General features: G+C 41.2%; 1 protein-coding gene across 1 annotated transcript in view; it reads left to right on the plus strand.

The window, feature by feature from the left end:
- Window positions 1-16,074, plus strand: part of LOC106588943 (calcitonin gene-related peptide type 1 receptor) — an 82,201-nt gene that overhangs the window by 22,021 nt on the left and 44,106 nt on the right. The window contains exons 2-4 of the mRNA XM_045709736.1: window positions 6,060-6,125; window positions 11,724-11,883; window positions 12,454-12,561. Of these exons, the coding sequence (XP_045565692.1) occupies window positions 6,081-6,125; window positions 11,724-11,883; window positions 12,454-12,561 (313 nt within the window). The 5' untranslated portion in view covers window positions 6,060-6,080. The remainder of the gene's footprint in view (window positions 1-6,059; window positions 6,126-11,723; window positions 11,884-12,453; window positions 12,562-16,074) is intronic.

Here is a 16,074-nt window from a genome sequence, read left to right on the forward strand (position 1 = left end):
GGAGAGGATAGGGGAGAAGTGAGGAGGAGAGGAGGAGAGGAGAGGGAGAGAAGTGAGGATGAGAGGAGGAGAAGATAGGGGGAGAAGTGAGGAGGAGAGGGGGAAAAGTGAGGAGGAGAGGAGAGGGGGAGAAGTGAGGAGGAGAGGAAGAGAGGATAGGGGGAGAAGTGAGGAGGAGAGGAGGGGGAGAAGTGAGGAGGAGAGGAGGGGGAGAAGGGATGAGGAGAGGATAGGGGGAGAAGTGAGGAGGAGAGGATAGGGGAGAAGTGAGGAGGAGAGGAGGAGAAGATAGGGGGAGAAGTGAGGAGGAGAGGGGGAGAAGTGAGGAGGAGAGGGGGAAAAGTGAGGAGGAGAGGAGAGGGGGAGAAGTGAGGAGGAGAGGAGGAGAAGATAGGGGGAGAAGTGAGGAGGAGAGGGGGAAAGTGAGGAGGAGAGGAGAGGGGGAGAAGTGAGGAGGAGAAGAGGAGAGGAGAGGGGGAGAATAGAGGATATAATGATTCAGGGGATCGGAGGAGGAGTCACTCAGTGATTGGGGACAGGATGGGAGTGGAAGGGAGGAGACAAGAGATTCCCTTACCTTCAGTGGGATCCCACACCTGGGAATAATAAGGCCAAAGGTCGATGGGAGCAGTGAGTGAGAGTGACTGTCATCCAGATAGTGATAAAGGTTTCACTGAGGTAATTAACCTCTTTATCCTTCCTCCTGTGCCAGACTACCCCCAACCTAACGTAGCAGGCATAAAAGAAATCGCCTGAGTGGAGTTCCCACATCCAGTTTTCAGCGGAAAAGGAAGCTACGTTGAATTACTACGTTGAATTAGCTGTATCCCTGAAAACTGGAAACATCCGTTGTTGGCAACTCCGCTAAGGGTGTATTACCCCTGACTTGACCTAAACAACTAGCACATGTGAGCTGAGCTTAGTGGGGAATGAACGGGTCTCTCAGGTACTGTGTGGATTATAGAGAATGTGTAACCTCCGCCATTCAAGACGTCTTATTTACACACAATAAACATGTAACCCGCAATACATATGCAACACTCCTATACTCTCTCCCATGAATGAACATGACATCGCTGTCACCAAACATCATTTATACACTCCAATGTCAACCACGTTCTATGTAAACATACACATTACTCATGCAGAACACTTGTTTTTATCTGCCCCATACAAGCCTCCCTATGAGTACTGCTGCGTACACACTTCCAGAGCCATATATTTAAGATCAATATAATAAATAACTATAATAGCATTTGAATAATATTTTAAATATATGGCTCTGCATACTTCCATACAGTCACGTCTGGCTCGAGATTGAACTCCAGAACATTCCGGTGGATCGTGTGGCCAAACCAGACTGAATAATGATGTCTGATACAATGACATGTCAGGGCCAAAGTGGACCTCCATCACCCGGGCTTCCAGGCCACATATGTGTTACCATGGATCTGTCACTAGATCATACAGGCTGGGAATAATCATCCTGGAACCATCCAGACTCGGAGAGGTGACATCATCACCCTGCTCTGAGAGGTGACAGACAGACTGATAACGGAACAGAGAGGGGGGAGGGAGGGATAGAGCAGGAGGCCAGGAGAGAGAGACCCAGCATGGAAAGGCCATGGTGTCCAAGCACTCCGTCACAATGAGATATCTCTTTTCACTTCCATAATGAAAGCCCTTTTAGGGCTGGAGTTATTATTCTTTCATTGAGTTCGCGGATTGACCTTCGGTAGGAATTAATGTTGGGTCTGCTTTGAATTCTAAAACGATTTTTCTAGGTAGGACAAAAGAGCAAAGAGCTATGAACCACTTAAAATACAATAAATTGATTTGCAATATAAGTTAAAAACAACTTTGCTCTGGATCGTGGCCTCATTTTTCCCAAACCAAATAAATGTATTGACATTTCTTCATGATGTATCAAACTTCGGCAACTTATTCTCTTTCCTATTGGTCTCTTACACTGCCGTGTTCTTCTCTCCTCATCTAGTCCTCACCTTTCTGCAACCACTAGCCTAAGTGGCTCTGCTAATCTGTGTAAAGTTATATTGGAGAGGTCCCTACCCTCTACATATAACCCTTGTAGCCCCACTTGATCCACATCACCATCCTGTCCTTAGCGATGGAAAGCACTGCTACTGCTACTGCTCTAAAGTGCCACCTCATTATAGATGCACTCTCCAGCTAGTGAGTGCCTTTCTCTGTCCGCTGCATGAGAATTACACACACAGAGCCCTGTCTCCGTAGTGGGTCCATATAGAGTACTGTAACTCCACATACCACACGTCATAGGTTCAGATAATGGCCCGTTGATGTTAAGGTCTCCATACGTCTCTGTGTAGAAGTTGTTGAGCTACTGAGCTAATGGGTTAAGCAGAGATACTGTAGCGCTGCGACTCCCCAGTTGGAAGAGAAACATGCCTAGGGCGTCAATTATAGGCTGGGGTTTAGCCTACAAGGCTGGGGTTAACTAGCTAATGTGTTGCTAAGATGTTATGGCTCATGCAGAACGGAAAGCACATTCTTTTTTTTTATTAAGACAGAGTGGATAGTACTGTATAAACTCGGCTTGGGAAAAAACTATTCTGATGAGAGAGAGAAAGCAAAAGAGAGTGAGAAAGAGAGAGAGACAGAAAAGTGTCTCAAGTCAAACACAGATATCCATAAAGCCTATATTGTTTCTCCTTTTGACGCAGCTAAAACACTCCCTCACTGTTGAAAATAATAGCTTGCAATACACTTATGTCGCATTTTAGTAAACAGCCATCAGTTTTGATGTTGACTGGGCTGTCATTCATCTTGTTGAATCTCAACTTCTGTGATAGAGAGGCGTTCTCTCCCTATTGTGTCACACGTCTTAGAGCAGGGATGGGCAACTCTTACAGTATTTAATATGATATCTGAGTGAGATTGACTAACAAATCCAAGAGGGGCCCACCGGGCTCTAATTCCACCTTCATTACTATAGGTTTAGATAGCTGGCTTCTAGAGTAAAACATGTCAGCTGACATGGGCTAATTGAGTGACTATCAGTGACTGACATAACAAGAGAAAAACTGCTGATGCACAGCCAAATAAAACAATTGCACATTGTGTATTCTACTATTTAAATTTGCAACAGCTTTTTTTTTTTGAGGAGGGGGAATGATCCGAGGGCCTTCAAAAGGGGGGCCGCCAGTTGCCCATCTCTGTCTTAGAGGGGCGTCTGAGGCAGGGAGGGAGACAGAGGATGCAACCCAAATGGCACCCTATTCCCTATATACAGTGCCTTCGGAACGTTTTCAGACCTCTTGACTTTTTCCACCTTTTGTAATGTTACAGCCTTATTCTAAAATTGATTAAATTGTTATTTTTCCCCCTCATCAATCTACACACAATACCGCATAATGACAAAGCAAAAACAGGTTCCAAAATTTTTGCAAATGTATACAAAATAAAAAACTGGAATATCACATTTACATAAGTATTCAGAGCCTTTACTCAGTACTTTGTTGAAGCACCGTTGGAAGCGATTACAGCCTTGAGTCTTCTTGGGTATGACACTACAAGCTTGGCACACCTGCATTTGGCGAGTTTCTTCTATTCTTCTATGTAGATCCTGTCAAGCTCTGTCAGGTTGGATGGGGAGTGTTGCTGCACAGCTATTTTCAGGTCTCTCCAGAGATGTTTGACCGGGTTCAAGTCCGGGCTCCGGCTGGGCCACTCAAGGACATTCAGAGACTTGTTCCAAAGCCACTCTTGCGTTGTCTTGGTTGTGTGCTTTGGGTTGTTAGGGCTGCCATTGGACTCTGGAGCAATGGAAACGTGTTCTCTGGAATGATGAATCACACTTCACCATCTGACAGTCCGACAGACGAAACTGGGTTTGGTGGGTGCCAGGAGAACGCTACCTGCCCGAATGCATAGTGCCAACTGTAAAGTTTGGTGGAGGAGGAATAATGGTCTGGACCTGTTTTTCATGGTTCGGGCTAGGCCCCTTAGTTCCAGTGAAGGAAAATCTTAACGCTATATCATACAATGACATTCTAGACGATTCTGTGCTTCCAACTTTGTGGCAGCAGTTTGGGGAAGGCCCTTACCTGTTTCAGCATGAAAATGCCCCTGTGCACAAAGCGAAGTCCATACAGAAATTGTTTGTCGAGATCGGTTTGGAAGCCAGGCCTAATCGTCCAACATCAGTGCCAGACCTCACTAATTGTCTGCTGGCTGAATGGAAGCAAGTCCTCGTAGCAATATTCCAACATCTAGTGGAATGCCTTCCTAGAAGAGTGGAATCTGGTATAGCAGCAAAGGGGGGACCAACTTCATATTAATGCCCATGAATTTGGAATGAGATGTTCGACGAGCAGGTGTCCACATACTTTTGGTCATGTAGTGTACCTCACGAGTATCACTCTGTTCCCACTATTGGTGTTTTGACTTTGATTATAACTGTAAGGCTTATAAGCAGCATCAGAGGTGTTCTTGTATTGTATTTATAACTCATAACAGTATGTCCTTAACACTGTGTTTTTGGAACAAAGACCCGACATGATAGCCTGAGGGACACTGCCTCACAGTAGTAAGACTGGATCAAGGTAAAAAGATAAAACTGGCACTTACATTACAATCTCCAATCCTCAGCCTTCTCTCCTTCTTTCCTTCCCATGGCTGGGTACCACACAAATACACATTGGTATTTTTCTACAATATCCCACATTCCCCATTTCTCTCTGAGCACCATTTCACAGGCGGGTGGGTAAGCCATGCCAGCAATGGGTAAGAGTCTTGTTCTCTGTGTGGCATAGCCCTCAGCCATCTGGAAGGGTTAGGAGCTGGAGCTGGCATGCATAAATGAACAGGGGGTTCAACTGGCTGTGCTCGGCTGGAGTTCAATGAAGTTCCACCTAGACACTGATCTGTGGTCATTTTTACTGTTTCCCATCCTACTGGTTAAGGTTAGGATTCGGGGAGGTTATGCTGATCCTAGATCTACCGAAAGTTGTTCAGATGACCATGACAGTTGTCTCCCTTGTCTTTGTTTTACTATAAGTTTTACTATAAGCCTGTTCTGTGGATGTTGTCAGGCTGTACAGTACAGAATGTGCTTGAATGGATATACTTCCCTTTCCTACACTGCTCCTTAGGCACCAGAGCACCAGCGCCACTGCTTATGATGGCACATCAATAATGTTCATAAAGGGTTTATCGTTTTTCAAGTAACACATTAAAATGATTAAGTGCTTAATCAAAGAAACATTATACCTCTCTAGACCGTTATCCTACCTAGACTGAACTCACACTCCCCCAGCCCCAGTCCAACCTCCAAAGTCAGTCACAATGACATGCTCACTGATGCATGTCTGTCAGCTGAGTATGGAAGCTGCTGTGGAGCCCCAGTGAGGTGTGAAAATCGAACAGCTACACACTGATTGACGTAACACAGCAGCTAATGGGCTTACAATGGGGATCTGAAGGTCCAAAGTAGAGACCTGAGGGGAATTCTAATCTAGCTTTCATGGGCTAGATTAGCGCAGTGGCGCAGCGGTCTAAGGCACTGCATATCAGTGCAAGAGGTGTCACTGTGGTCCCTGGTTCAAATCCAAGCTGCAACACATCTGACTGTGATTGGGAGTCTCATAGGGTGGTGCACAGTTGTCCTGGTTTAGCCTGGGGTAGGCTGTCATTGTAAATAAGAATGTGCTCTTAACTGACTTGCCAAGTTAAATAAAGGTAAAAAAATAAAATAGAATCAATATTACTCCCAGGCATGACAGTCCAGCCACTCAACTTGAGAAAGAAGCACCTCTGCAGTATGCTGTTGACAGTATAATGATTCTCTCTCTCCCTCCCCATGAATGCACACTGCAAAACTTATGGGAACCACTTTTGCAGTATATTTGCATTCAGGCATAATGAATGTTGTGCTGCAGTCCAAACTCAAGGCTGCCTTATCGTATTTCAAAACAACAACCCGGTTCTGTTTGTATGTTTACCCAATTTTCTGCTAGAAAAACGCATTTTGAGTTGACATAATTTGAAACTACAGTATGTTCTCTTCTCTGTCTCCACAGACTTGACTGGGACCAGACAGTATGGGGTTAAAAAGCTCCTACTGGCTTCTGATAGCTTTCTTGGTGGTGAGTCCATCTTCAGCTTCTCATTAACACAAATACTTGTTGGTAGATTACTTTTGTATTACTGTAATGCAGTTTATATATTACTGTAATTTTTTTACCAAATTGTACGATTCGTGCTGTAAATGTCCAAGATAAACGGCAATACGTTTCACTCGGCTGGTTTTTAACGAATAGAGAAAATCAGAGAGATTCATTTGATGTAGTTCACTAATCCGTTAATCACTAATTGGTTCAGTTTGGCAACTAGGAGCATCCCACTAGGCACATTACATCATTTCAACGTGGAAATGTGGGTAATATTTGGTTGAGATGTTGATTGTTGAGACGTTGATCATTGAGATTTCAACCTTTATTCACCCACTCAAAGAAACAGCCAGAAATGTGTTGAATTCTCATTGTGTCTTGTCTTTCAACCATCTAAAATCACAACCAAATTCCAATGAAAAAAATGATGTCAGATTTTTGGTTTAGTTGTCATCTAAATGTGTTATCACTGTGCTTTCAAATGTAAAAGCACAACAAAGTTCAAATGAGAATACAATATCAGATATTTTGTACTTATGCAAAACCACAAGGCTACCTGCTAGGGTGGCAGGTAGCCTAGTGGTTAGAGCGTTGGACCAGTAACCAAAAGGTTGCAAGATTGAATCCCTGAGCTGACAAGGTAAAAATCTGTTGTTCTGCCCCTGAACAAGGCAGTTAACCCACTGTTCCCAGGTAGGCTGTCATTGAAAATAAGAATTTGTTCTTAACTGACTTGCCTAGTTAAATAAAGGTTAAATAAATACAACAACTTAATTATTACTGTGCTTTATTTAATAGCACAACCAAATTAACTGGTGTGCAGTCAAGATTAAAATACCCTACATGGTCCAAGTAATCAATGCTGTTCGAGATTCTGCGAAGATTATTAAAGCAACTGTGAAGATCTCCACAGACCTGCGACCTTTGCATGCTTCCTGAACACAAACTGGAGTCATAGCCAGTGGCACAGATGGAACTATCTCCTTCAAATGTTGATATTTGGTTGTGTTAACAACCAAACCCAATTCAATATCCAGTTTGTTACACAAATTAATAATATGTTGGATTCAAAGTTATAAAAGTTCAAGAATAGGACTACATCAAATCAAACTTTAAATACTCTTTAAATAAAGTTTGATTTAGTCCTATTATTTAACTTAGATATTTGGCTGAGATGTGAATCCTGCATATTAATTATTAATTTGTAGATTCAATTTGAAATCAACCAAATCTTGAAACCCTAGGCCTATATATATTGTTGATTTTTATTTGAACTCTGGGTTGAATTGAAACAATAGCTGTTGATGACTTGGCAAATGCTATATAGGCCTAAATGTATCATTCATGATATGACTTAAAATATTGTTACATTCAATTTGCTCTGTTAAACCTACCCCTTGGAATGAGTTTGATTGCAACAGTGAATCTATTTAGTTATTAAGTGTAGATCTCTCAATAAATCATTCTCACGACAGCACATTGGTAGTAGTCAGTGACAAAAATCAAAGTAGGGCTTGGTTAAAGGTGCTACACCTACCTACAATCTCTCTGAGTTTCTCCCCTATGTGGAAGCTAGGTGAATTGCAACAGCACTAGGCTGCATTCAAAACAAATCTCCCCCCAACCCCCTCGTCCAATGTCCCCCTAACATGGCGGAAACTCGCACTTGAGCCTTTTACTTTCGGTTTTGGTCCACCATCTGTAAAAAGGATATTTTTTGTTATTGAAAATATATTTCACAGTGATTTAGATGGTAGTGTAATGATTCCCTACACTATTAATGGCCTGTTTTCTCACAAACTGAAATTGAGCAAAGAGTGTAGAATTTTAGCAACCAGGAAATTACAGCCAGATTTCCACTAGATAATGTAACACAGCCGTAAAGTCAAAACAGTGTTCCCATTTTTCATTTGTCTATGCTGGAAATTGGTTACCATGATGTCATAATCCTATTGTTGAAATTTCACACTCAAAACAACAGTTTACATTTATGACTTTTTGCAAATCCAATGTATTTTCCCCGCAGATTCGACGTCACAATACGTTGACAAATTACATTAAAACAACGTTGATTCAACCAGTTTGTGCCCAGTGGGATGGATGACCTAAAAGCCTGGAGGTCTTTCAGCCATGATGCTAAAGCTCTGCATATACTGTCTATGACTGGCAGAGGCTGGTGTGTGTGTGTGTGTGTGTGTGTGTGTGTGTGTGTGTGTGTGTGTGTGTGTGTGTGTGTGTGTGTGTGTGTGTGTGTGTAGATTCATTAACCCATAATGGTCAGCTGCCATAGACAGAAAACAAATGACCTTCAGCACAAATGCCAGGGTCTTTGCTTTTTGTTTCTTTATGACATTGAAACTCACTGTTATCAAGTCAGAAGATATCAGCCTAATTAAATATTCATGAGATGCAAAGCGATATGATGGTGATGGTAATTTATTAGAGCGTTCATGTAGTTACAGTTTGTTATTGAACATGCCCAGGTAAGGCATGTAGAAATTAGTTTTCTTTGTCAACAAATTGGATTCCAGATGTTTTATTTCATATGTTCGCCTTTACTTGTATTGGTGAACTTCTTGATCGGTACAGCAACAGGTTGGCTCAACTAGGACCTTTGTACTGATAATAATACCTTTGTACCTTTGGTCTTCTATTCATCTGTATGATCACCTGATGATAAATTGGCTGTCGATAAGTGTTCGTACCATGTAATTATATTACATTAAATTAGCCTGCCTGGCTGAGTGTAAGAAGGTAAATTCATACTGATCTCTTTAATCTCTCAGATGTTCTTGCACTTGCATTTGTTTTCTTTGTTTCCAGAAAAGCTCTCAGTTACACGCTATTTCAGTAAAGCTCTGTTTCAGTAACACGCTATTTCAGTAAAGCTCTATTTCAGTAACACTCTATTTCAGTAAAGCTCTATTTCAGTAACACTCTATTTCAGTAAAGCTCTGTTTCAGTAACACTCTATTTCAGTAAAGCTCTGTTTCAGTAACACTCTATTTCAGTAAAGCTCTGTTTCAGTAACACTCTATTTCAGTAAAGCTCTATTTCAGTAACACTCTATTTCAGTAAAGCTCTATTTCAGTAACACTCTATTTCAGTAAAGCTCTGTTTCAGTAACACTCTATTTCAGTAAAGCTCTGTTTCAGTAACACTCTATTTCAGTAAAGCTCTGTTTCAGTAACACTCTATTTCAGTAAAGCTCTGTTTCAGTAACACTCTATTTCAGTAAAGCTCTATTTCAGTAACACTCTATTTCAGTAAAGCTCTATTTCAGTAACACTCTATTTCAGTAAAGCTCTGTTTCAGTAACACTCTATTTCAGTAAAGCTCTATTTCAGTAACACTCTATTTCAGTAAAGCTCTGTTTCAGTAACACTCTATTTCAGTAAAGCTCTGTTTCAGTAACACTCTATTTCAGTAAAGCTCTGTTTCAGTAGCACTCTATTTCAGTAAAGCTCTATTTCAGTAACACTCTATTTCAGTAAAGCTCTGTTTCAGTAACACTCTATTTCAGTAAAGCTCTATTTCAGTAACACTCTTATTTCAGTAACTCTCTTATTTCAGTAACTCTCTTATTTCAGCAGGATACGTGGAAGAAATGAAAGAGGAATGACCTTTACGGACATGTGAGGTTTACTCACTGTCTGAAAGAGATTTTTGATTTTTTTTTTAGCTTTAAAGCTGACATTGGTGGTGGCCTGGTGGTCGTATGTATGACGTCATTTACTTCAATGTTTGGAGTGACATCATATGTACGGCTGCTAAACTGCTACATGGGACATCATCAATATTCCGAAAACTCTCTCAGACGAAAATCTAAATCTCCCCCCTCCTTCATTTTGTTTTAGTGTCTGTAGCTCAGTATGCTTTGAATTGTCAGGTAAGACTGATGTACATTTTCCTGGAAAAGGAAAAGAACGCTCTGAAAGTTAAACGAGAAGAGATGAAAGTAATAAAAAAGAGAAAGGAGAGATGAAGGAGGAGGGTAGGGCGGGTGGGAGCTTTCCAAGCTATTGTGTTAATATTCATGTAAATTAATTAAAGTGTGCGAGAGAGAGCGAGAGAGAGAGCAAGGAAGAAAGAGAGAGAAACACAGAGAGAGAGAGAGAGAGAGAGAGAGACAGAGAGAGAGACAGAGAGAGCAAGAATGTCACGCCCTGACCATAGAGAGCCCTTGGTTCTCTATGGTGTTTAGGTCAGAGCGTGACTAAGGGGGTGTTCTAGTCATTCTTTTTCTATGTTGGTGGTTTGTATGGTTCCCAATTAGAGGCAGCTGGTAATCATTGCCTCTAATTGGGGATCGTATTTAGGAAGCCCTTTCTCCCACCTGCATTTGTGGGATATTGTTTTGTGTGAGTGCATTCAGCACCACGTAGTTCACGGTCGTTGTATGTTTATTGTTTTTTGTTTAAGTTTTCACTGCAAATAAAGATGTCGAACTCAACACACGCTGCGACTTGGTCCGCGTTGTACGACGATCGTGACAAAGAAAGAAAGAGAAAGAGAGAAACAAACACACAGAGAGAGAGAGCGAGAGAGAGAATCATATTTCCAAAGGCCCAAATGAACATAAGTAATCCTTCTAACCCCCCCCCCTTAAAAGATTTAGATGCACTATTGTAAAGTGGTTGTTCCACTGGATATCATAAGGTGAATGCACCAATTTGTAAGTCGCTCTGGATAAGAGGTTCTGCTAAATGACTTAAATGTAAATGTAAATGTAACATACAGTATACTCAAAAATAATCCCTTTAACCACAAGCATATGCCTGGATTTCATGATGGCTTAGTTAATTTATATTAAGTAATACCCGTTCATTTACACATCTTCTGCTCACTCATCATAGAGAGAGAGAGAAAAAAATTGTGAAAATGAGAGAACGAGAGAGAGAGGACAAGCCCTGGCGCTTTGAGTGGATTCATTCTTTGTCAAAATATTAGGAGAGATGAGTCACACTCCTGACGACACATTGTTGGACACAGCTGCTATTTGAATCTTGATTTCCTTCTCGTCTGTGTGCAGAGAAGCGTTATCTACAGTATATCAGCTTTGGAGACGAGACGAGCTCCCATGGTTTTCAAGCCTCTTTTCCAAACCACACAATAGGAGAACAGACAGGATCAGAGAGAGGCTCTCATTCTATTCATATAAGGGTTCTTGTATGCTAGTCATCGGTAACCACGCCAACGCACATTTCAAGTACAGCATTATGACACTCACTTGAGAAATGCACAAGATGAGACTATTTGTCTATTGCTTTTAGCATGAATCAGCAATGCATGTAGGAGTATACTGTCAATAAATCACTCTCACAATACCAATACTAAACCATAGCAATAGAATTACTCATTCTAGTTCTGTGTACCAGACCCTTACACATTGCCTGTTGAAAGACAAGCATGCCAATAGTCACAACACAATACAACTTGATTAAGCTCAGGGCAATTAGTTTCAGGGCAGCACAGCCTAAGTGCAACCTACACGTACAGTACATCACTAGCCAGTCACTTAGGTGTTCGATAGCTCTATTTTGGTAAGATGAAGTGGTTGTTGTGTTTTTGCAGAGCGGAACTGTTGCCAGGGAGACCAGCTCTGAGCCTGCTAGCCCAGACACATCTCTCAGGCCTGTCCTGACCATAATGGAGGACGAGAGGCAGACCATGACCGAGGGTCAATACAAATGTCTTGAACTGTTCAGCCGAGATCAGCAGCACAACAGAACAGGTAAAGCACAAATCAATCATTTCAAAGTCCAAAAATGGATGTACCAATCCCAGATTACCCTTTTAATCTAATCACACTAGTTACTGGGAGACTGGGATCTGATTACTGGGGCTCCTTGAAAAAGCACTAGTGTTGATGCTATGACCTTTGATCTGATTACTGGGGCACTTTGAGAAAGCACTAGTGTTGATGCTATGACCTTTGATCTGATTACTGGGGCACTTTGAGAAAGCACTTGTGTTGATGCTATGACCTTGGTTGCGTAATGCTTAGTGGATGGATGTGTAATCAGTGCTCCATTGATGCTATAAGTAATAGAGATGTTGTTACCAGGACCCAAGTGCAGTGATATAGGACTGTAAAAGAACCATAGCATATGCTAAATGGAAGGAGCATCTCAGCTATTAGGCCTATGGAAAGTGTTAGAGGCACTGAGCATCTACTAAATGACTCAAATGTAAATAAAAGGTTTCGACATGAATCGTTAACACATGGTTTAGCAATAGGGAGGTAGCCTAAAGTGTTATAAATATACAGGCATAGACATTAAAGTCATTCTCACTGATGCAGGTGTGTTCTGTAGCCGTATGTGGGATGGCTTGCTGTGTTGGGATGAGACTCCGGTGGGGACCTACGCCACACAGAACTGCCCAGACTACCCTGGCCTGGACATCTCTGGTAAGACTAAACGCTGATAAATGACACAATCTCTGCAGAGGGAATTGGCCAGGCCACAGGTGATAGGGTAGATTATAGAGATGATAGGGGTAACTATAGACTAGATTATAGAGATGATAGGGTGACTATAGACTAGATTATAGAGATGATAGGGGTAACTATAGACTAGATTATAGAGATGATAGGGTGACTATAGACTAGATTATAGAGATGATAGGGGTAACTATAGACTAGATTATAGAGATGATAGGGTGACTATAGACTAGATTATAGAGATGATAGGGGTGACTATAGACTAGATTATAGAGATGATAGGGGTAACTATAGACTAGATTATAGAGATGATGGGGTGACTAGACGTTAGAGACTAGATTATAGAGATGATAGGGGTGACTAGAGACTAGATTATAGAGATGATGGGGTGACAAGAGACTAGATTATAGAGATGATGGGGTGACTAGAGGGTAGATTATAGAGATGATGGGGTGACAAGAGACTAGATTATAGAGATGATGGGGTGACTATAGACTAGATTATAGAGATGATGGGGTAACTATAGACTAGATTATAGAGATGATGGGGTGACTATAGACTAGATTATAGAGATGATGGGGTGACTATAGACTAGATTATAGAGATGATGGGGTGACTATAGACTAGATTATAGAGATGATGGGGTGACTAGAGACTAGATTATAGAGATGATGGGGTGACTATAGACTAGATTATAGAGATGATGGGGTGACTAGACGTTAGAGACTAGATTATAGAGATGATAGGGGTGACTAGAGACTAGATTATAGAGATGATGGGGTGACAAGAGACTAGATTATAGAGATGATAGGGGTGACTATAGACTAGATTATAGAGATGATATGGGTGACTAGAGACTAGATTATAGAGATGATGGGGTGACTAGATGTTAGAGACTAGATTATAGAGATGATAGGGGTGACTAGAGACTAGATTATAGAGATGATGGGGTGACTAGAGGTTAGATTATAGAGATGATGGGGTGACAAGAGACTAGATTATAGAGATGATGGGGTGACTATAGACTAGATTATAGAGATGATAGGGGTGACTAGAGACTAGATTATAGAGATGATGGGGTGACTAGAGACTAGATTATAGAGATGATGGGGTGACTAGAGACTAGATTATAGAGATGATAGGGGTAACTATAGACTAGATTATAGAGATGATGGGGTGACTAGAGACTAGATTATAGAGATGATGGGGTGACTAGATTATAGAGATGATAGGGGTGACTAGAGGTTAGATTATATAGATGATAGTGGTGACAAGAGACTAGATTATAGAGATGTTAGGGGTGACTAGGGACTCAATTATAGAGATTATGGGGGTGACAAGATTACAGAGATGTTAGGGGTGACTAGAGGTTAGATTACAGAGATGATAGGGGTGACTAGGGACTAGATTATAGAGATGATGGGGTGACTAGAGACTAGATTATAGAGATGATAGGGGTGACTAGAGACTAGATTATAGAGATGATAGGGGTGACTAGATTATAGAGATGATAGGGGTGACTAGAGGTTAGATTATAGAGATGATAGTGGTGACAAGAGACTAGATTATAGAGATGTTAGGGGTGACTAGGGACTCAATTATAGAGATTATGGGGGTGACAAGATTACAGAGATGTTAGGGGTGACTAGAGGTTAGATTACAGAGATGATAGGGGTGACTAGGGACTCAATTATAGAGATTATGGGGGTGACAAGATTACAGAGATGTTAGGGGTTACTAGAGGTTAGATTATAGAAATGATAGGGGTGACTAGAGACTAGATTATAGAGATGATGGGGTGACTAGAGACTAGATTATAGAGATGATAGGGGTGACTAGAGGTTAGATTATAGAGATGATGGGGGGGACTAGATGCTAGATTATAGAGATGATAGGGGTGACTAGAGGTTAGAATATAGAGATTATAGGGGGGACTAGAGGCTAGATTATAGAGATGATAGGGGGGACTAGAGGTTAGATTATAGAGATGACGGGGTGACTAGAAGATAGATTATAGAGATGATAGGGGTGACTAGAAACTAGATTATAGAGATTATAGGGGGGACTAGAGGCTAGATTATAGAGATGATAGGGGTGTGTCATGGAGCGCATGTCTGTGATTTATAGACAATGAAACAAATGATTGGTTGGAGAAAGACTAGTTATTGTATCTCTTCAAGGTATAGCCAAAAATCCTGAAACAAAATAGAATATGTTGGCTAGAGTAGCGCATTACGTTTGTCAACAATACTGTGACGTAAGGCGCCAAAGTCGAGTGTTTGTTATGCACGCCAGTAACTAAAGCAATGTAACTTGTTAACCATGTTTCTACAGTGTATAAAGCTTCCCATTTAAAATGTACATGCTCTAGCAATGTGAAATATTTTTGACGAATAACGAGTGTTGGTAGAGAATAATCATATAATGTTACCTACCTGATGTGTTTGTTTCCTTGTTGAAGTGCCGGTGTGCATTACACATAGCTCAAATTAGTCTACGAGTCATCAAGGAACATTTATTGGTTGACGGGAATAAACAAAGTGAGGAATTATCCCGGGGGTGAATTACTTCATGAATGTGTATTGTGAGACTTAAAGAAGTTATGGCACAAGTTATTGAAGTGTGTGTTTATGTAAAACTGTTGTTTATGATATACTGTATGTCCATGGGAAATTACACATTTATGGTAGAAATGTGTTTTGGGGCTATCGTGATGGAACATTCCTAGTGGAAGGGAGTTCCTGTAAAGAGTTCTTAGGTCCTCAGTTGACCTTTGCCTGGGGGACGGCAGGCTGGGCAGGCAACATGTTGGCTAGAGTAGAGTTATACCTGAGTTTGGTTATAGGCAAAGAGTTGTTGCCGGAATAGTTTAAACTGAGAATATCGTTGATTTATTCACGTCTTTGTCAACATCCTTTTTGTTACCTTCTGTACAAAGTTTATTGGTCAATTCGTCCTGCACCTATTGTCAATAAAACTTCTAAGAGAAGTGAGCACCAGAACATCCTGTCTGTCTCCTCACTGTCCGATCCTCCGCCTCGGTTTCTGCTTCACAGGGTGACTAGATTATAGAGATGATAAGGGTAACTATAGATTATATTATAGAGATGATAGGGGTAACTATAGATTATATTATAGAGATGATGGGGTGACAAGAGACTAGATTATAGAGATGATGGGGTGACTTGAGACTAGATTATAGAGATGGTAGGGGTGACTAGAGACTAGATTATAGAGATGGTAAGGTTTACTAGAAGCTAGTTTATGGAGATGATATGGGTGGCTAGAGGTCCTCTTGACCAAAGGTATCTGTAGGAATGATGGGTTCGGTTAAATGCGTTTGAAGGCATTCAGTTGTGCAACTGACTAGGTATCCCCCTTTACTTTCCCTTTCCCTTTCTGCACCTGGGTTCACCTGAGTTTTGATCTTGGATCAATTTTACCTTTTAGATCATAATGAATATGATTATTTGGACAGGG

Source organism: Salmo salar, chromosome ssa27, assembly GCF_905237065.1.
Source record: "Salmo salar chromosome ssa27, Ssal_v3.1, whole genome shotgun sequence".
NCBI classification, from domain to species: domain Eukaryota; kingdom Metazoa; phylum Chordata; class Actinopteri; order Salmoniformes; family Salmonidae; genus Salmo; species Salmo salar.